Below are 22,330 nucleotides of genomic sequence, written 5' to 3' on the forward strand. Positions count from 1 at the left end.
AAAACCAAAACGAATACTTAAAGAAGTATGAATAGTATTTTATTATTTCATAAGTGCATGCTCTGAAAAAACAGTTTTTGGTATTTCGTTTCACTGAGGGTATTTATAAAAGAATAGGTAATGCTTTATGAATGATACTGGTACGTTTGTATCTGGTAGAGTTTGTTTTCTATGCACAAGACGAATTTACAGCAGATTTTCAAAACCTTTACTTTCTTCTTTAATGTATTTGTCTATATGCATGTGAATCACACGTTTAAATGACGTACAAAAGAAATGTGAGCTAATTAGTTGGCATCTTCACTTTGCATTACACATGTCTTGTCAAGCTAGACTGCGTAAACACTGTGAGAAATGACTGCGTAAATATTCGGTACAGGACCATGGACATTTGAATAATTTTACTGAGAATGACATTAGGTATAATCTCTGAAAATGCCGGTATAATGTCATGTGTCACTACATACTGATATATTATAATTGGGTATTCTGTTTATCTTGCAGGTTAGTATCTTCAGTCTCCTGGACGACAGCAAGTTTGAACACTTCAAACCTGTCATGGATGCCTATATCAAAGGTCATTTTGCTGCTGCGCTTGTATATAAGTAAGTGTACATAGAGACAGAAAAGTTTATTTCATGAATAATCAACTACTTCGTCTATGTGGATGACGTGAATATGTTAGGAGAAAATCCACAAACGATTAGGGAAAACACGGAAATTTTACTTGAAGCAAGTAAAGCAATAGGTTTGGAAGTAAATCCCGAAAAGACAAAGTATATGATTATGTCTCGTGACCAGAATATTGTACGAAATGGAAACATAAAAATTGGAGATTTATCTTTCGAAGAGGTAGAAAAATTCAAATATCTTGAAGCAGCAGTAACAAATATAAATGACACTCAGGAGGGAATTAAACGCAGAATAAATATGGGAAATGCGTGTTATTATTCGGTTGAGAAGCTTTTGTCATCTACTCTGCTGTAAAAAAATCTGAAAGTTAGAATTTATAAAACAGTTATATTACCGATTGTTCTGTATGGTTGTGAAACTTGGACTCTCACTTTGAGAGAAGAACAGAGATTAAGGGTGTTTGAGAATAAGGTTCTTGGGAAAATATTTGGGGCTAAGAGGGATGAAGTTACAGGAAAATGGAGAAAGTTACACAACGAAGATCTGCACGCATTGTATTCTTCACCTAATATAATTGGGAACATTAAATCCAGACGTTTGAGGTGGACAGGGCATGTAGCACATATGGGCGAATCCAGAAATGCATATAGAGTGTTAGCTGGGAGGCCGGAGGGAAAAAGACCTTTGAGAAGGCCGAGAGTAGATAGGAGGATAATATTAAAATGGATTTGAGGGCGGTGGGATATGATGTTAGAGACTGGATTAATCTTGCACAGGATAGGGACCGATGGCGGGCTTATGTGAGGGCGGCAATGAAGCTGCAGGTTCCTTAAAAGCCATTTGTAAGTAAGTAACCGAACTACTTAATATATCCAGCAGGATGCTGATAATATAAAGTCCACTATAGCCTACAACTAGAGTTTCTTTTAACAAATGAAGAGTACTTTAACCGGAGTTCTTTACTAGTGCCAGCACCAGAGTTGAGGTGTGGTCAGTCTGTTGCATAGCGGAGTGTTGAGCAACTGCTATTGGTGACTTTAATTTTCTTCGTTTAAAATTTAATTCTTTCATGATTAAGAATTCGAAGGATTACGGTATGTTCATCTTCTCTTTTTTCTTAATTTTAAACTTCAAGGTTTAGGCCCAGTGGCATTTCTTTTCTGAGGAAATCTTCCCATAAATAAGGGAATAAATTTAATAAGTAATACAGAAAGATTAGAACTAAAATAATAAGGCTGAGTGATTCCTTCAACTGATATCCTCTCACACTAGAGGCTCAGATTTGATGTCAGATAAGTCGTATTAAGGTATGAGTACAAGGTAGTCAGATGTGACAGTATGACAGGTTTTCTTCAAGTACTTAATTTTTCTTTATCTGTTTCGTCTCATGATTACTTCATAATCGTCACATGATCTTTTTTACAATCCCTGATTTTTATTTTTCAAAAAATTATAGCTTAAGGTAAGGAACTACTTATCGCTATACTGGAGAATTAGTACAGTAGCTTTGAACCGTGCCATTACGTTTACCGCCAAAATTAACTAAATACACAATGTCGCCAACATAAGAACATGCTGTGACGTTGGTGTATGGCAGTGTTAGAAGGAGAAATTTGTTTTTTTTTTTCCATTCTCTACCTCCTTCGTTCTGAACATTACTGAGAGATAGCATCACTGTTAGTGGCAAGGTGTATTTGCGTAAATATTGCGAGTAGATTATGTGGCTTAGATGAGAGGCTCGGGACAGAAACAATTTTGCTGTAGCGCATGCGCGGACCTCTCATGCAGTGGGAGCATGATCCTTACTTGAGTTATTTATTTTCACGTGTACATTGCAGATCAAATGAAGAAGATCCCTTCTTGGTCTAGTTACACAACTTGCATATACGAAGGTTAGGTTTGGTTAGTTTAGGTTTTTATTAACCAAGTCCGCGCATGCTCAGGCAGGCAAGAATTGTACCTTTCTGTCATTTCCTTCTGGAAACGTTTCGCTATGTCTTCTAAAGTGTCCATTTTATCTCGAACTAAAATATCTGTCGCATTTTCTTTTGTTTCATCACGGCCGAATTGGTTTATCTCTTTGGTATCAATGTTTCTAGTTGGTCATGGCTTTATGGCAGTTTTTGTTTCGTAATATTGATAAATAATAATATAATGAAAGCGGTGAATATTTTCATGGCCCCTAAAATTTCTTTTTCGTAAAAGACTAGGTATTTTTCTCTAGGCCACAAATAAAACGGCTATGTGGTCATAATTACGTACTTAATGCTTTGGCGAACATTAACCAGAAATTTACTTTCCGTCATTTGAATGATAATCCGTGAAACACACCATTTTTCCTCTTCATTTCGTTGTGATAACCTACTTTAAGATCTTACTACATCTGCATTTTCTTTTAATGCATTCAAAACACCGCCGTTGTACTACATAAACCTTGTACTTGACTAACGGAGTGATTTTTTAAGAATATAGTCGTGAATTTCACTACCACCATTTCGACTGTCTTTTGTTTGACACAGCTCGGTACGGCTCGGTGACTAGTGGCCAGCGAGTAACGTCAACTACTGACATTGCTCTACTGTGCATATTATCCTGTTGTTCCCTACTTATAATGTAAGTGGTCAGACTAACTGTGAGCATTTGGTCTTGGTTGGTTCGTAAGACACAATGCTTAACAGCGTTTTAGTTAAAATATCCGCAGTATGGATGTAACATAAATTTGAGTGTAGCATTGATGAGACGAAATAGGAAGTAACAGATTTAGGGATGCTTTGTATCATCATACAGTTGTTATCATCATTGTCATTGTCGTGTTATCATAATCGACATTATTTAAACAAATTCTATGTTGTGATTTATCTCCAAACAAAACATCTCTATCTTCCCCTGATTTCTGATTGCTCCTGATTTTATATTTTGTATGTTGTTCGTAATATACAGAACATTACCAGTTATTGCTGTAAATATCTGAAGAAAACCTTGTATGCTGACATACTATTATAAACTGATGTATGTTTCCAGGGGTCTGCTGAGCAGTGTGCAGCATTGTGCAGATTGGGTGAGCTCCACTGACAAGCAGGAACCCATCCAGAAGTGTTTCCGCTCGCTGGAGTACATATTTAAGTTCATCATACAATCTCGCCTCTTATTTGCTCGAGCAACAGGTGGTCAGTATGAGGATAACTTCAAGAAGGATCTCTACAGCGTGTTCACAGCACTAAACAAGATGCTGGCTACTTCTAGCGATGTTATTTTACAGACACAGGTACTGACTGATCTTCGAAGTATTATGGTAATCTTTTAATAAATATGTAGATTATATGTATATATCTCCACGCTGGGGCCCCCTGTGATATTTTTAAGATGCGAATGAGAGAGTGGTGTGCGGAAAGCAACGGGAAGCTACCACATTTATCTTTCCCAAGAAAAACTGCAAACATGGCATGATGAGTCTTTCCACGGTAAAAAATTCCGGACATAAACTATCCTCCCATATATATATATATGTCAATAGCAGCTCAGGAATAAGGACTGCATAATGCTGCAGAATCACCAGTTTTTCTCGCAATCGCGAATTTATTAATTTTTATTATGTAATGAATATAATGTGTATACAGAGTGAACAATAAGTATGGAATATTGTTAATAACTTCTTAAATTTTAATTTTACAAAAAAAAAAAAGTTTTATTCAAAAACTGTTGGAGATAAACCATACAATATTATGCCAGTGTTCGAGAACAGTTAGTTATTCACACATACAAAGTGACAATAAACGAATTTTTTTTTTAAATGGCACTCTATATTAAAATTTACATATTCTGAATCTCCATTAAATGCGTATGAATGTGTAGAAATTTTACCCATTCTCCCGTTTCTTGTCTCTTAACTATTTATTACATTTGTTTCGTGGACTTCAAATTTGAGACAAGTACCTATATATATGATATTTTACACTATGAGAATAATAGTGGTGACACAATGAAAATTATGGTAAGTATAATTTCTGAAAGAATACATAAATGATAAGTCATTGCCTAGAGCAAACTAAGTCTATACATTGAAAGGAATGAATTCACAGCCATGCATGTTGGCATTTTTAATAATAATAATAATAATAATAATAATAATAATAATAATAATAATAATAATATTAGTAATTTATTTTATTTATATTGGTTAATGTTAACATAAATATGATTTGAGACTTTCACAACAGATAAAAAATGATCTATATTATTGTAGTATGTATTGTCTATGGACTAGTTTTATTTATTATAATTTTTTTTTTTTGCACAGGTTGCCTTGTTGCACAGTATAAGTGCAGTGTATGAGCAACTTATTCAGGTGTTGCCTATCTTGAAGATTACCAAATTAGCAACAGCCATGCTGGAGAGTTTACCAAGGGATTTGCCTCCTCAGCTTACACAAGCGAAACTGACAGCAATCCGCAACATGGTTACCAGTAAACTGTTCACTGATGATGGTGAGTAGTGTTTTCATTATTTGTGGAAGTTGTGGTTGGTTTCTAATACTGAGCACTTGACAACTGTGTCACTTGCTTTTCTCAACTAATCTCAGGTTAATTGATACTTGTATTTATTTTAAAATTGTGCACCTTATATAGTGTGTTTCATAATTTCCACATATTGTCTTTTACATTTAAACGGATATTTTTTTCGAAAAATGCTCGGACACGTCAAACCTTATATTTTAAAAGACACTTTTTCACAGAAACAAACCATTTTTATTATCACTGTTGTGCGAGTTGTGACGTCACCACAAACATTTTAAATGGCACCCTTTTTCTTTATACCATCTGAAAGAGAATCTTCATACCATCTGAAAGAGAATCTTCATAAACGTATGTCAACCGAAGATCTTGTTGTGTTATGTCATTTCTTTCGTGCCCATGCAAATTCTTTAGGTCTCGTATTTTCAAGATAGTTGAAACAGGCCAACGCATATCACTAGCAACCTTCTCCCCCTCATGTTAAAGCCGGATGCACACACCCTCAGTGCTATAGTGCAGAAGAGAGTGAGAGGCCAGCACTTAGCAGTCTGATGACCACATGGACAAGAAAGCGCGTGTATTGCTACAAGACACAAAGTTTTCGCGGGCGTTCTGACGTCATAGCGTCATAACGCTGAAACCCACGCCAAAGAGAAGGAGAAATGGCGCGAAGCCCGAGTGTGTATATAAGGTGGACCCAATTGCCATAGGGTCATTCGTTGCTGGCTAGGGGGGGCAGCTACTATGCTTCCTCTGCCACCGACAACATTTCTTTCTCTGATCCAGTATGCTGTACTTCGTCGGACTGGGTTTTCACAGCTGACATTTACCCCCGGAACAGAAATACATCGCTGGCTCTGTCTCTGCTTCCCCATTCCAATCTATCTATCCTAGTATCGCTCTTATTGACTACCTCCCCCCCCCCTCTCCGTTTATTACCTTATCTTGATTTCACGTGCTCGAACCCTCTTAGAAAACACTTGTGTTTTCTATCCTTGACTTCCCTCTCTGTGGATGCCCATCGCCGGCCATTTGTCAGCGGAGCTCGTTAGCAGAGAGGTCTTTACTTCACCTTGCTCGAAACCTTTTAGAAAACATTGTGTTTTCTATCCTTGACTTCCCTCTCTGTGGACGCCCATCGCCGGCCATTTGTCAGCGGAGCTCGTTAGCAGAGAGTAACCCCTCCACCTCTCGTCGGTCGTCGAATCGCGGACCATTTGGTTGTAGAGCTTCGATAGGCGAGAGCCTCCCCCACCCGTGCTTCCCGTCACTCTGTTGTCCTACCCACCGAATTCGCACTCCCCCTCCTTTTCGAGAAAACTCTCTTCAGTTTTCCCCAGGCACTCCCGTTTCTCCTCTCTCCTTTCTACGTTGCTATTCCGTTCACCTCATACCACCCTCCCTCGCTACTCTCTCTCCCTCGTCTTGTCTTCGTTTCTCCCTAGTCACTCCCATTACCCCTCTCCAATATTCTCAGTCCTGACAACAGCATGCCTTCAAGTTAGCTTCAGTCAGAGTCACCGGGCCAAGAATCTGCAATATTCTAGATTTTCTCAAAGACACTTCCGTTTCCCCTGCCCATGAACAGGAGAAGGACACTGACTGTTTCAAATAAACAACTATATCTACGAGGGGGATCCAGGAAATAATGACCGTTTTGTTGTAATAATTAAAAAAAAGAATATTTATTTGAAAAAACAAAGTCTGTTACATAACTGAAGCTTCCTTTACTTCTCTACATAATCACCACCTACATTTAAACATTTGTCGTATCTGTTCACTAGCTTTAGAATTCCCGTGTTATACTCCTCTGCCGCCAGTTCATTAAGCCAGGTGTTCACTGTCTTCTTCAACTCTTCATCACTTCCAAAACGCGTACCACCCAGAAAGTCTTTCAGCTTAGTGAAAAGGTGAAAATCGCTAGGAGCAAGGTCTGGACTATAGGGTGGATGATCAAAGATTTCCCAATCGAATTGATCCAGCAATTCTCGAGTTGAAGCAGCAGTGTGCGGGCAGGCGTTGTTGTGAAGAAGCACAACTCCTCCCGAAAGCATTCCTCGCCTCTTGTTTTGGATGGCTCGCTGTAGTTTTCGTAAAGTCTCACAATAACGATTTGCATTGATCGTAGTGCCTTTTGGCATGAAATCCAGCAAAAGAACACCTTTGCGATCCTAAAAGACAGTAGCCATGACTTTTTGTGTTGAGAGAGTCTGTTTGAATTTTCTCGGTTTCTTGGGTGATGAGGGATGATGCCACTGACGTGATTGGCGCTTGGTCTCCAGGGTGTTGTGAGACACCCAGGTATCATCACCAGTCACAATTTGATCAAGAAAGACGTCTCCATCTGTGTGATATCGCATCAAGAATGTCAATGCTGAGGCCATTCTCTGAGTTTTATGTTGGTCACTCAGTTGCCGTGGAACCCATCGTGCACAGATTTTGTGGTAGCCAAGATGTTGCGACACAATTTCACCAAGCAAAGAACGAGAAATGTCAGGAAAGGCAATATGCAATTCGTCGAGTGATGTGCGCCTGTCTTGCAAGATTCTATCATTCACTTTAGTCTTCAGGTCTTCTGTGATGAGTGATGGGCGTCCAGGTCGAGTTTCATCGTGGACATTTGTTTGCCCATTGTTGAACATTTCGCACCATTTTCTCACATTTCTTTCATTCATTACAGTATCACCATACACTTCTTTCAATTGCCGGTAAATTTCTGCAGGTTTCAAATGTCGGGCATTCAAAAATCGAATCACACTCCTCACCTCACAGTCGGCGGGATTATCAATCACGTCGTTCATTTTGAAGTAACACAAAATGCACAATGGCGACTTGTTGCAACCAGTACTCACAACAATATGAGAACACATGTTAAGGAAGCCAGTTGACCTTCAAACAAGGAAGGGGAGTCAGCTGCGCGACGGGTATGCGCGAACGGTCGTTATTTCCTGGATCCCCCTCGTATATCAAAGTATTTTCTTCCTACATCATCGTATAAACCTCACAAATTTCGTCACCACCTTTAATTCACTCCCGTTTCCACTCTCTCCACCTAGAATCACAGCAAGCAGGAGAACATCAGAGCACATCGAAGCACAACACCTATATCGCAACATCACCCTTCCCCACACACTTCAGCTCCCCTTGTCACGCCACTCCCGTTTCCCCTCTCTACACCTGGGACAACAGTCATCAGCAGAGGGATTTGACGTGTCCGAGCGTTTTTTCGAAAAAATTATCCATTTAAATGTAAAAGACATTATACAGAACTTACGAAACACACTGTATAATGGCGGATCAAGAAGACCCATTGATTAGCAGGGTTGTTAATCAACATGTTTTCACTTTTCTCCATCAGAGTCTGTCCAGTTGTTATAAAAATTGCTTAAGTACTATGAAGCAGGGGGGGGGGGGGAACAAAAAAAAAAACAAGAAAAGGGCGCAAGAATATGCACTGTAAGGCATAACTGCAATTTCATGTCTACTGTACATGGCGATTTAGTAAATCGCAAATTGCAGTTAAGCCTTCTGTTGCATATTCTTACGTTACTTGGATAACAGACTATAATAGCTCTGTGAGGATAAGGATGGTGTGTTTTTGTAGCATTTCCAATGCACCATAGCTCTCAGAGGTGGTAGCTGCTTTACATCGTTTTTTTTTTTTTTAGTGGTTTCCCCAGTAGGCGTATTCCACTTTGTGTTGTATTAATCCATTTCCTCTATCCTTATGGGCAACATATTAGTTGGTACAGAGTATTTCGTGTCTGAACCGACTGTGTTGCTTTGGATTTTGGTAATGTTAGAATATATATTGCATATGACAATTCATTGATGTCTGATGGTTTCATCTGAAGTGTATCTTGTATTTCTGTATCTATTTTACATCTGTACGTGTACTTCAATTCCTTCGTCTTTTATGTGAGGACAGTCGAGGTATAACATAGGAAGATTATTTAGTATTTGATGTGTTAGGATGCTACTGGTACTGAAGTATACATTTATTGTGTTAATTTGTCCTGTTATGTTATTTGTTTGATTGCTTGTTGTGTTTCGTAGTACAGGAATTAATTTAGCCTCGTGAATACCTGTATTTTCTCAATGGTGAATGTTTCCTAACAGTAATTGGTTGGTATTGTAAATGTATATATTGTAAATCTCGTCTGTATATATTTCATCTAGACTGTGACTATAAATTAAGACTTTATAGTAGTATTAAGTTTTTTGACTTGTTCCATATTCTAGCTGTGAAGCAATGTATGAATACCATGGGATATTAATAAATACAATACAATACAATACAAAACTCAACTATTTTGTATAAAGTAACTTCTTTAAATGGCCATGTTATACCCAATTGTTCAAGTGCACCTTTGACATTGTGCAGATTAAAATTCCTCTTATGGCATATATCTGTAAGCATTCATTGTGGTGTTTTATGTTTTCTTAAATAAAAATTCGACATTATGCTAAACTCACTTTATGGGAATCTCACCATGTGTCCACATTGTTTCAGAAAGTCAAAGTTTTGGTTTGGATAAATCCTACTGGTGGTATGAAAGCTATTAAGAAAGAAAGTCCTTTTGTGTCATGTTTATTTCATACATTTGTTCTTACAGAGTCTCGCAATCTTCTCCTTCAAACCAGCTGTAAACATCTTCGAGTGCATTTAGCTCACCGGGATGAGCTGAGGTTATGCACAGAGATACTGGGAGAGATTCTCAGCTTCTTATTCAAACAACGGCAAGCACAGGAGCAAGGCAAGGTACAGCAGCTTTTACTTAGGCCTATTCATTATCGTCATTTAATTTAATATCGCCACAACTGCCACCACCACCATTTTCTTTTTCTCCTCTAACTTATTCTCCTGTTCTTATGCTTCTGCTCTTCCTGTTTATATTCTTTAACTTCTTTCCTCTTTCTATTTTTTAAATTTCTGCTCTTTCTTCTCTCACTTTTTATTCTTTTCATTCTCATTGTCAGTATTCTTGCTTTACTCCTGTCCTTCATATTCTGTTCTCTTCTTCTTCTGCTCCTCCTTCTTCTTATCATTCTCCTTTCCTTCATCATCATCATCATCATCATCATCATCATCATCATCACTCAACTACGGTAACTGACTTGAAATCTGTTGTTTGTCAAACTGTTTCATTTCTTTTATCCTGTCATTAAAGTAAACAATGTGTTCCTTATATAAATATAGCTACTGTATTTGTTGTTGACTAATGTTGTTACTTTCAAAACTGATAGTAATTCTTTGTTTAGTATGAAGAAGTCACACCTTCATTTTTTTTTAATTCATTAGACTGATGTCTGATAGAACTTAAGATAATCATCTACAGAGACATTATTATGACGTGAGGCAAGAAAACTGCAGGTTACTGGCGGTCCACTCACTGTGCGGGCTGTTAGAACTGCGACGTGGTCGCCAATTGGCATTTGCTGTAGTCACAAGTCATGTTACAGAAGTCTTCATTCTTCAAGTGTATAAAGTTTAGTGATTATTGTGTACTTCAGTGATGCGTACCAACAAATTCTCGTTGAGTGTCTGTGTTAATGCGGGAATTACGGCGTATTTTTGGTACGAGACTAATAAGTAATAATTTGTGGGCTCCACGAAACCCAGATCTAACATCCTGTGATTTTTATTTTTATTTATGAGAAATACTAAAAGATAGGATTTATAGGAAAAATCCTCATTCTATAGGTGAACTATAAAACTGTATACGAGAGGAAATCGAGACTAACAAATGTGGAACTTAAGAGTGTTGTTCATTCGTTTATCAAAAGATGTCAGTTGTGTGTGGCGGCAAATGGGGGCCATTTTCAGCAAAGACTGTGAGCATGCTAAGTCCAAATTATTGAAAATTTATTGTTAGTACTGTTATGTATTGTAGTAGTGCCGAAGAAATTGTTATGCGCTTGCCGGAAACTACGCTAGCTGTAGGCCATGAGTCATCCGCCGTTTTCTCGCCTCACATCATAGTAATGCCTCTGTATTTATATGTAGGTATGTGTGGACATCTGTTGATCCTCTCCTCTAATCTCTGTATGCTTGAACAAATTTTAACCAAAAGTAAGTGGTGCACATACAATTTCTGTAAAGGATACTTTAACCTCGTAAGTTTATTTCTTTAAAATATCAACTGAACCCACAATATTTGTCTGAGTTGGCAAAAATCTCTGTATCTTACATCAGGTAAAAAGAGGGAACGTAATTTCTATTAACGGAATATTAATGTTTCATGATATGTGATTTTTCTTATGTCGTAGGTGAACAACTGCTTGCATCACGACGTGGAGATCCTCTGCCTCACAACCCTGGATATGCTCATACAGACGGTGCTTATTATCATTGATAGATCAGCTGCTGTACTGGTAAGAATGAGTTCTGCCTCATTATAATTCCGTGCTTCTTTTCTCAATTATTATCAGTATGGTTCCTCTGAATGTAAAAAATAGGTACGTTGTTGTAATAACAATTATAGACAAGAGTTTCACCTCCTGGAAATTAAGACTTTTTTTTTCTTTGGTCCGTTTCATGCGTAATTTCCGAATACAATGTTTAAAATTATTGTTCATTAGATCTCAAGTAGGTTGACATCTGTTTAGTATTGTCCTTAATGTCTGAATTATTCCTTACACTGTCTCAGTTGTGTGTTTTTTTTGGAGACATGCCATCTTTTGTGCTTGCAGGGATGTTTGGTGGCATGTTTGATTGGCCTGCTCCAGTTATTGGATGAGTTCCATTATAAACGTCTATGGGAAGAACTTGCAGACCGCAAACCCAAGAAAGACTTCTTGCTTAGAGTTTTCCTAGTGTTCCGGGATTTAGTAAAGCAAGAGGTGTTCCCCCCAGACTGGCTTATAATAAAGATGGTTGCAAATAACGTCATACTAAATGCTCTCCAAGAGTTGGCACAGCCTCTTGTATTCAGCTTTCTGGAGCCCAGATGTCATTTTGACAATCAGGTAAGTTGGTTTTAATTTATCTTCCCTTGTAGTCGAATAGTTACCAATGCTCACCATTATATTCGAAGTTCGCGAGTTGAAACTCAACAGATATTAATAGATATTAATGGTTAATAAAAATTCTTATCATGATCTCTTTCATAAAGTAAGACCTTGAGGTTTTTTTTTTTTTTTTTTTTTTTTTTTTGTTTTATTCGTAACATAAAACAAAACATTGTTCCTGAATCAAAGGGCTCTAGACAGACTTCATTGGCCAATGTTTTTCTCGTCCACGAAGCTCTTTAATTTCTCGATTGGAACTTAAGGGCTTGCTGTGAATATATTGTGTGTTCTTTTATAGTTCATGTATTATTCTGTATGAAAGGAAATATTATTAAAATTAGTACGTTTCAAATCATTACAAACAGTTACAAACAACATTTATTTTCTATACGCATTTACTCTGCAAATAAACGGAAAAATCACCTTCATAATATATTAACTAGAATCTGTCAGACTCTGTTCGAGTTATGGTGTGTATGGAGAATGACGTCATAGTGTGCTCAAAATCTTAAATATTGAACACTGCTCTCTTCCTACTAATGCTTACCTTTCATTTCTCAATTACAACAATTAAAACAAGAAACACAATTTTATTCCTTATGATAATTTGTGAGTATTTTAGAAGCATATGAAGAGTCCACTGCAAGAATGATGGATGTAACTTGGAATATATTTTTCAGGAGAAGCAATTGAAACTTCGAAATGCTTAGCGCTCAAAGCTAACTGTGATTTTCCGATCATTACTGACAATGACTATCAGTGTTAATGCTATATAACTCTCTATGTACATTCTATATGTCTTAAGCTATGCATTGACAGTCTTGGTTCATTTTCGACAAGAAAGTGACATCCATCATTCTTGCAGTGGACTCTTCATATGCTGCAGTCTTATTGTTGATATGACAATGTATAAGTTATTGCTAGGAAACAGTTTTGGTTTCAAATATATTTAACGTAAAATTGCAAGCTTTCGTTCCCTTATAAAGACTTTCCTTCGTTTGATTTGTATAATTTATTGTGTATATTTCAGTTATGGGGAAATTACTTCAACCTGGCAGTCGCATTCTTAACCCAACCCTCTCTTCAATTAGAGAAGTTCAGTGAAGTTAAACGAGAGAAGATCATTGAAAAGTATGGAGACATGAGAGTGCTAATGGGTTTCCAGATCCTGTCAATGTGGTCCAATCTTGGTAAATAATCTTGAATACATATTTGCATCATTATCATTTGTGGAGATACCATTCTGGTATAGAAGCATGAGAGAAAAAAATAGCAATTTTCTTGGAATATTTAATTTTCATTTAGTGTTCTGCCAAAAGGCAGGTCTTTCACTGCAAACTCAGCTTGCTCCAATCTTTCCTATTTTCTGCCTTCCTCTTTGTCTCCTCATATGATCCATCCAGTATATCTTAATGTCGTCTATTATCTGATATATTCTTCTGCCCCGAACTCTTCTCCCATTCACCATTCTTTCCAGTGCATCCTTCAATAGACAGTTTCTTCTCAGCCAGTGACCCAACCAATTCCTTTTCCTCTTTCTGATCAGTTACCTCATTCTTTTCCATATCCACATTTCAAATGCTTCTCTTCATTTCGTCGTAACGTCCATGTTTCTGCCCATGCAATGCCACACTCCATACAGAGCACTTCTCTGGTCTCTTGCGTAGTTCTTTTTCCAGAGGTCCGCAGAAAATCTTTCAATTTGCTCTCTTCGTTGTCCTCTCCCTCTAATTCTACACTTCATCCTCTTTATCCTCGTTGTCCTTCTGTCTCTCATTCATACCTGCTTTTGTTTCACTTCTTCCTATTCTGCTCCCTTTCTTCTCATCCTTCGCCACTTTGTCTTCTTCTGCTTTCTTTGTAACTCTTCCTTTTTTCTCTTTATTCTTCTCGCATAAAAATTTTGTAGAAATTGACCACTAAAAAGTTATTACTTCTTCTCTCTTTTCTTTTTCTTCACTTTCTGCCTCTTTCTCTTTTCGTCTTCCTTCTTCCTTTCAATCTCTTCTTTCTCTTTTTCCTTCTCCCCTGTGTCCTCTTCATCTTCTCTCTCCTCTCTTGCTCTTTAGCCTTCTTTCTTTCTCTCTTCTTTATTCTTCCTTTTATCCACATGTATCCCTCTTTTCTCCTCTTTGTTCGTCCATTTCTTCTCTTTGTATAAAAATATTTCAATAAATAATTCATCATGAAGAATATCATCGCCTCTCTTTTTACCCTAAGCCAAGGATGTCAAAGCAAATACTTTACTATAATAATATCAGACAGCTGTAGACTAGCAACATTGACGAGAGTGTGAAATGTCTCTGAGCTGACATTTAGCGGAGAGGTGTGGTATTAAGACCAAAAATACAAATATTATCGTAGTGGGAATTGGACTGTTGTTTAAAACGTGAGGTACTAATGTGGAATAATATATGAGACACTTACGAAATGTTGAATATTATTTAATGTAACATTATTATTTTATGTCAAAGCTGCATATTATGATAAATATTGCATACTTCGTATTCCTTTCCGTAATTAATTGTTACATATTTTTTATTTGCTTTATAGTGAGACAAAATTAATTCTGACATTACGACTGAATTTACAATAACACTTTATATATCCATTGCTGACAACTGCAAAGATAAAATTGGTAGTAATCTGATGCTTGTAATAATTAGTAAAGGCATGTGGACAACAATAAAACTTAATTTGATAAAACATTAAAATTTTCAATCCATTTTAACTTCTATTCATTTATTACACCTAAATAAAAAAGCTAATTTTTATTGTTATATCAACACAGAGACGAAGGCATTAGGCCTACTAAAGAATGTTGTTGACTCACGTTTAATGATCCCTCAGAAATCGAAAGTACGATTTGGAGCAGTTTGTAATGCTGTAATTGTAACAGTTATAAACAGCATATACACACCCTGACATTTTAACACAGCACTAATTAATAAAATTATTACTAGCCCAGCAACAATCTACATTATAGTAGATTACAGCTTGCTTCGCGGGTTTCAGCACACCCTGCCGCATAAGTAGCAGCACGTGCGCTGTTCGCGTGCAGAACTGCTAGCTGTCCAGTATTATTATAGTAAGGTATTTGGTCAAAACGCCTGCACTATGTGCTCTCAAGAACCCACACAACATTTCCTTAAGAGTGATGATTGTACTTTATCTTGCTGAAAAGTGAACCTTGTTGGATTTGTATTGCTTGTAGTATGAGCACCTAATAAAGGCTCTTTGACATCCCTGCCTAACCAACTCAGTCTGCAAACTAAATACATTATTTTGTTTTAGAATACATACTGTTATGATTTGCAAATTGTTACGTCATGTTTAGCAAACTGTTTAAATTTATTTTGTTTTCGCTGTGTTTCATAACATCTGCTGTTGTATTGTGTCAACACAGGTGAGCACAAGATACATTTCATCCCGTCAATGGTGGGTCCATTTTTGGAAGTTACATTGGTACCTGAGTCAGAACTGCGTAAAGCTACACTTCACATATTCTTTGATATGATGGAGTGCGAACAGAAGTACCACGGAAACTTCAAGCAAGTGGAATCGGAGCTCATTGACAAACTGGACATCTTGATCAGCGAGAACAAGGGGGATGACGAATACAGGCAGCTATTCAACACAATGTAAGAGCCAGTTTCAGATCCTTCATTTTCGTGCTGTTATTTACTGTTTTGTTTTCAATATGGATATTTATATAAATTTAATTATGATATTGCTTTTTTCTTTTGCAAACCAGGGAACATTTAAGTGCAGTGTGAGTAATCAGTTTTTATCAGTGAAATACTCTCTCGTAACAGCAAATATACTAACTCTTCTTTTTTATATTTTATGGTAGTGTAACAGAAGTTTTACTTGTTGTGTTGTGATTTCCATTTTCTTAGCTTGTGTCAGATCATTTTAACAGTAATGAAGCTACACAGACTTATACCAACCAGTATTTAAGTTACTTAGTGACAGCAGTAGGAAGAACTTTGTTTAGTATAGTAGCAATAGCCACACGGTAACAAATAGTCGTAATTTGGAAACAAAAAAAATTTATATTTTTACTATAAGAAGCATTTTAACACTGGTAGTGAACATTGAGATGGAGGAGAATTAACTGGGTCATACACAAAATAAATGAAATAAGTATAATAATCCTTCAATAACTGTCTTATTAACCTAAGAACAATACAAAAGTTACATTAGGTTATTACACAATCAAACGTGACAAGCACTTTCGCCAATTAATGGCATCTTCAGGTCTAGGAGCATATAGTGATACTATGAGGATAAAGTCATAAGTAGAATGGCAAAATAATAAGATACGGTAAATTCATGATGTGAAAGTGAAAAAGATTAATTAAAAACAGTATTACGTGAATAACTGTGCAATCACAAAGTAATGGAATAATAATCACTTAAAAGCATAGTGGTTGTAGTGATTAATAATCATATAGAGTCCAAATATTTAAATGCAAAAACCATACATTAAATAGAAGACTAGAAGATCATGTGTGAAGCATGGATGCATGAAAATAACATAGTTAAAATGGGTAAAATATTGCAGCAGTCATCACGTGGAAAGAACCCATGCTTCACGCAACTGGCCATGAAGTATCGGTTCTTTCCACGGGTTTAATTTTATTCTTAATATGCTACCCATATTTTGCGTCGTGATGACTGCTGCAATATTTTACCCGTTTTAACGATGTTATTTTCATGCAACCATGCTGCACACATATTCTTCTAGTCTTCCATTTATGTATAGTTTTTGCATTTTATTGGACTCTATATGATGATTAATCACTACAACCACTACGCTTTTAAGTGATTATTATTCCATTACTTTGTGATTGTACAGTTATTCATGTAATAATGTTTTTAATTCATCTTTTCCACTTTCATGTCATGAATTTATCGATCTTATTATTTTGCCATTCTACTTATGTCTTTATGCTCATAGTATCACTATATGCTACTAGACCTGAAGATGCCATTAATTGGCGAAAGTGCTTGTCACGTTTGATTGTGTAATGACCTAATGTAACTTTTGTATTATTCTTAGGTTAATAAGATAGTTATTGAAGGATTATTATACTTATTTCATTTATATGCTAACTTTTCGGACCAATATGCCTCTTAAAAATTGGGTTATACGCAACAAAGCAAATAAATAATAATTGTTTATATACTACAGCTAGAGTTAGTTTTAATTGTGGTGGTTGGACAGAGGGAAATACTTCTCTCTACTCCTATACATCCTCTGTTTTTGTCAATTATTGTCAATGAAAAACATATATTCCTCCTCAGTCTGTTGCCATAACATGTCACCCAACAGACACGTAGGCAGCATCATTTACAAAAATTTGCAGAAGCAAGAGCACTCCGAGCACTCCATAAAGTCACTGTTGGCTGGCAACACCAAACTTACGTCATCTAATGTTAATCACGGGCTTTTGCCACAAACCTTGGGGAGAGTGAGAAGTAGAGGTAGTTTTGAACGAATTAAGAGCTTGTGTAGGTAGGTGACACAGACGAAATATGTAGTGAGATACCTCTTGAACCAGCAGCTTCTTCTGGCTAGATCTAATGCAACAGGCAATAACAAATCGTCACGTCAGTAGCACAGATGTAATTGAAAGGATTTTAGCACTTGGCCATTCCTACAGTTGAACTGTTCTGTAGTCATCTGGAAACTTCTCACCAAATGGACCATATCGATTTTAAACAGGGTAGCAGTACACAGAGAAGACTAAAAATCAGATGGGAGGATGATATAATAAATGATCTGAAAGAAATGAAGATTAAAAATTGGAGAGTATGTGTACTCTCCTGAGTCCTGAGACATTTGTTGTTTTATTTTTAAAGTTCAGTATAATTCTACACTTCAAAAAAAAAAGTTACTGACATGAGGAAAAATTCTGAAAAAGTTCTGCAGGTTACAGTTTGGGTACAAATGCAGGTATACAGTATTATACTATACATCATAATCATGTATGAAGTATGGTGTAGTATACTATACTCTCAGGACTCAGGAGGATACAAGCTAGGAAAGAATGGCGTAATATTGTAGAGAAGGCCAAAACGTTCAGCAATTGAAGTTGTAGAGTCTAAGAAGCAGTAACGGTGTTTTGCTCATTAAAAAAGAGGTACATTGGGCTTTCAATTGCTGATGAAATGTAGACAATACATCTAAAATTTGCCCATCCATCACACAAAATTATTCTTCTTCCCACTGTCCATGGAATTTGTGTTTGTAAAACGTGGATGGTTTTGAAAGTGACATTGCTTGTATTTTAATCTACCACTGCGTCTTATGAGATTTATGGACAGAATAAAGACATGTTGGAGTAGGGAGAAGTATATTGGGAGAGGCTACAGTGAGTGACGTTCAAGGATGTTAAGCAAATTGTGGCTCCTGAACCACTATTTGGCCATTTGTGTCTTAAACTGTCAGAATAGTTTAGAGGCAGGATTCTGATGTTGTATTTGAGAGTCTTGAGTTTGAAAGCCAACTGAAATTAACGCAAATTTCCATCTTTTTAACTTCTGCATTAGTATTGTTAACTGGGTTGTCAGATTTGTCAGATATGTGCTCATGATTGATTCTTCTTTTCAGTCAGTAAGAATGGTTTGAATGTTAAGCTAATCCGACACTTCCAGCAGTACCTTCTGTCACAGCCAATTCATTCGAAAAGCATAAAATATACAAGATAGATTTGAAATCGTAATCAAGTTTCTATATATACTTTTAATTTATGGAGTTACATGTTGGTTTCCATGCTCTCCATTTGATCCGAGGTTTAAAAGTTGAGATCAGACCAAAGACAAGAGGAAACCTTAACATGGCTTCCTTCGAAAGGGAAGTAAAATGAGAATACCTGTGTCGCAGATGTAAAGCATGTAATAGGCTTACTATTCCTGGACAAAAGAGATCTGAGCAAAATGTATCAAACTGTTATTGTATTTGCCAAAATTCAATTCTGCTAGAGTAGGCCAGTCAGGATTGATTCCTGGTGGAAAAAGTCAATATTGCCAAATCTTGCTGACAGTACATGGTGATCTGCTTATGATGCTAGTTGAAATTGCCTTCTTTAATATAGTTTGCAAGTTTGGTTGAAATTTGAAATAATTTTATGCAAATATGATAGTAAACTTGTATGCCGAATATAACAATATTGGGAATCTTTTTCTGTGATTTCTCATTCTTCTTGTTAACTTAATACCATTTTAAGTAAACGGAATCTCTCTTAAGTACTTTGGGTAGCATGATACTGTTTGCATTGAATATTTATTCTTACTTATGTATTTTACTTATTTTGCTGCAGTTCAGAATGCATGCTTGAGAATGTATTGCAACCATAGTACAGTATGTGGCAAAATAAATGACACTGAAATTATTGCTCATCTGCTATCCATGTTTCCCTAGCAATTAAGTATGTATTTATTGTATATAATAGTTTGACATATTGTGAATTCAGTGTTGTGTTGATTTCTACAATTATGGTTCTCACAACAGAGGAAAAGGTGTTTATCAGGGAACATTATTTTCAGTCATACAGAGTGGGACATCAGAATGGGCCAGGTTTGCTTCATTTAAAGGACAATATGAGGAACAATTTAATAAGGAGGCACCAAATAACAGAACGATGTTAGCTGTCATTGACAAGTTCTGTCATATGGAATCAGTCTTATGTCAATGAAAGAGGACAACAGAACCGTCACCACAATGAAAATCATAAACGACTTCTCCAACAGGTCTTACAGTCTCCCAAAGCGTAGTTTACAACGAACATTGCTGAAACTTAGTTTGAGCAATAGATCTGTTCAGCAGATGTTTAAAGAGCTGTGTGGATTTGCATACCGCATTCAAGTTGCTCAGCATCTAACATAAAGGAATGAGCAAGTCCGGTTACAGTATTATAGCCGAGTGTTGTCCATGACGTATTGGAATCCATATTTCTTCTGCAACATATGGTTTTCAGATGAAAGCCATATTCACCTTGCTGTCTACATCAACCGACAAACAACTCGTTTTTAGGGTTTGAACGGCCTGAAATCACTGCACAGTGTGCAGGTTACGATTTGATGTGCTGTGTCTGGTCATGGAATATTTTTGGCTCTTATTTCGTCGAGGATGCCGCATAGAATCCAAAAACAGTAAACCAAATACTCTACAGAGACCTCATTATACCTCATTCGTGCGGTATTTGCGCCGTTTTGTCTCGCCAAAAACTTACCCCTCCAACGAAAATGGATGCAACAAGATGGAGCTACAGCCCACAATGTAGGGAGTCACTTACCCTTCTGCAACGACACTTTGGAGATTGCCTAATTTCTTGTGGATCTCCATTTCTGTACTCTTCCTGCTCCCCGGATCTCATGACCCCAGATGCTTACATATAGGGCAATTTTTGTATTGTATTTATTTACATTCCTTGGTATTCGTACATCTCTTCAGAGCTAGAATATGAAACATGCCAAACGAGGAAAAAAAATCTTAATAGTACTATAAAGTCTTAATTATAGTCACAATGTAGTTGAAATATATACAGAAGAGTTTTGCAATATAGTCTACTAGTACAACACAAAGTTTTAGTATCAATACTTAATGCAAGACAGAAATATTCATGAAACGCTACTGAATGTCATGAATTCACCTACAGAACAGAAGGCGTGAAAAATTAGGTAAATTCTTTAATTTGGTCCTAAATACTCTTATGTTTTAAGTTTGATTTTTATATCCATAGGGAGGCTATTAAAAATGTTTACTGCCATATAACACATTCCACTTTGATAGCACGATAGACTTGCCGATGGAATATGAAAGTCATAGACCCACAGATGAACCACCTACAAATATTCCTGAGTTATGCGAGAAGATAACGTCATTTTTTGTGTCTGTACAGCAACCTTTGTCCATCAACATGTTGAATAATCTTCAGAAACATTATGAACAATGTGTGGCACATGATGATACACATTTTGAACACATACTGTACCAACGCAATTAAACAACATTTCAGAGTCGTTTGTTTTGCCGCATATTGTACATTTTAGTTGATTGAAAGTATCGGTATGGAATTTGTTATGTTATGAAATTACATGTCTAATGGCCGGTTTCTGTTAATGAAATGTTTCAGTAACACTAGTTATATGGCACAATTTAATTGTATTTCTTAAACCTATAATAATTCTTCTCGTACCCATAGATTTCTAATGTGATGTTCAATATAAGATTATACATTAAATTAATTTTATTAGTTTCTTTTTGCCTTATTTAAAAGGTTTTTTCAGTCTGAACAAATAGTTTTTTTTTTTCAGTGTAGGAGTAATAACAAATCAAATGGAAAAAATAATCAAAGAATCTAGAATTAGAAAAATGAACCACAAAAACCACTTATAAGTTGTATAAATAAAATTTTTCCATGGTGCAGTGAAAAGATATTGGTACACTAACAAACACACAATAAATACTGGTAACACAAGTTAAGAAAAGAAGGACAAGACATGGCAAAAAGTAACTTTCAATTATATTAAGTAGACCTAAACATTAATATGAAATGTTAATTTTGGAGTAGTTTTTATTTTTATTGTATTTTATACTTAAAATGTTCATAGAAACCATAAAATTCGTCTGTAGCAACTCATAATTAATTTATTATGTGTGATATACAGTTTTCAGATACTTACTTTAAAATGTAGGCTAATACATTGACAGTAAAAAAATGTTATATTTTCATTTTATTCTTACTATAGTTGTAGGTCTGTTGAGTAAGAAATTCACTCCATTTAAATAACAGTTTAGGCCTACATATTGAGACAGTCACAATGTATCTGTATGTCAATGTTAACAGATGTATTATTTCCATTTTTATACTATTTATTTTTCATAAAATAAATTTAATTGGACTGACACCATACTTCAATCCTTTTGGTATTATATTTGCCTCTTTGTCTCTTTATATGGTTCTTTTCAATATTAAACTTGGCTCTGATTGACAGGATGATGTAACTTTTGGTGTTCCAAATAACTACTTTAGTACGATTCTTGGCATCTCTCAGTGCAGTCCCTACCCGGAGATTCGATTGAGGGACTATTTTACCTCTGGAGAATTTTACACTGAGGGACTCCATGAATCATAAGCAGTGAAAAATATAGTGGGACTGCATTG

General features: G+C 36.2%; 1 protein-coding gene across 1 annotated transcript in view; it reads left to right on the forward strand.

Moving 5' to 3' along the window:
- The window catches only part of spg (dedicator of cytokinesis spg), a 657,455-nt gene that overhangs the window by 606,376 nt on the left and 28,749 nt on the right, over positions 1 to 22,330 (forward strand). Inside the window, exons 17-24 of the mRNA XM_069848787.1 lie at positions 505 to 605; positions 3,655 to 3,898; positions 4,931 to 5,117; positions 9,761 to 9,906; positions 11,415 to 11,519; positions 11,838 to 12,113; positions 13,186 to 13,345; positions 15,562 to 15,796. Of these exons, the coding sequence (XP_069704888.1) occupies positions 505 to 605; positions 3,655 to 3,898; positions 4,931 to 5,117; positions 9,761 to 9,906; positions 11,415 to 11,519; positions 11,838 to 12,113; positions 13,186 to 13,345; positions 15,562 to 15,796 (1,454 nt within the window). The remainder of the gene's footprint in view (positions 1 to 504; positions 606 to 3,654; positions 3,899 to 4,930; positions 5,118 to 9,760; positions 9,907 to 11,414; positions 11,520 to 11,837; positions 12,114 to 13,185; positions 13,346 to 15,561; positions 15,797 to 22,330) is intronic.

This window comes from Periplaneta americana, chromosome 15 (genome assembly GCF_040183065.1).
Source record: "Periplaneta americana isolate PAMFEO1 chromosome 15, P.americana_PAMFEO1_priV1, whole genome shotgun sequence".
Lineage (NCBI taxonomy): Eukaryota > Metazoa > Arthropoda > Insecta > Blattodea > Blattidae > Periplaneta > Periplaneta americana.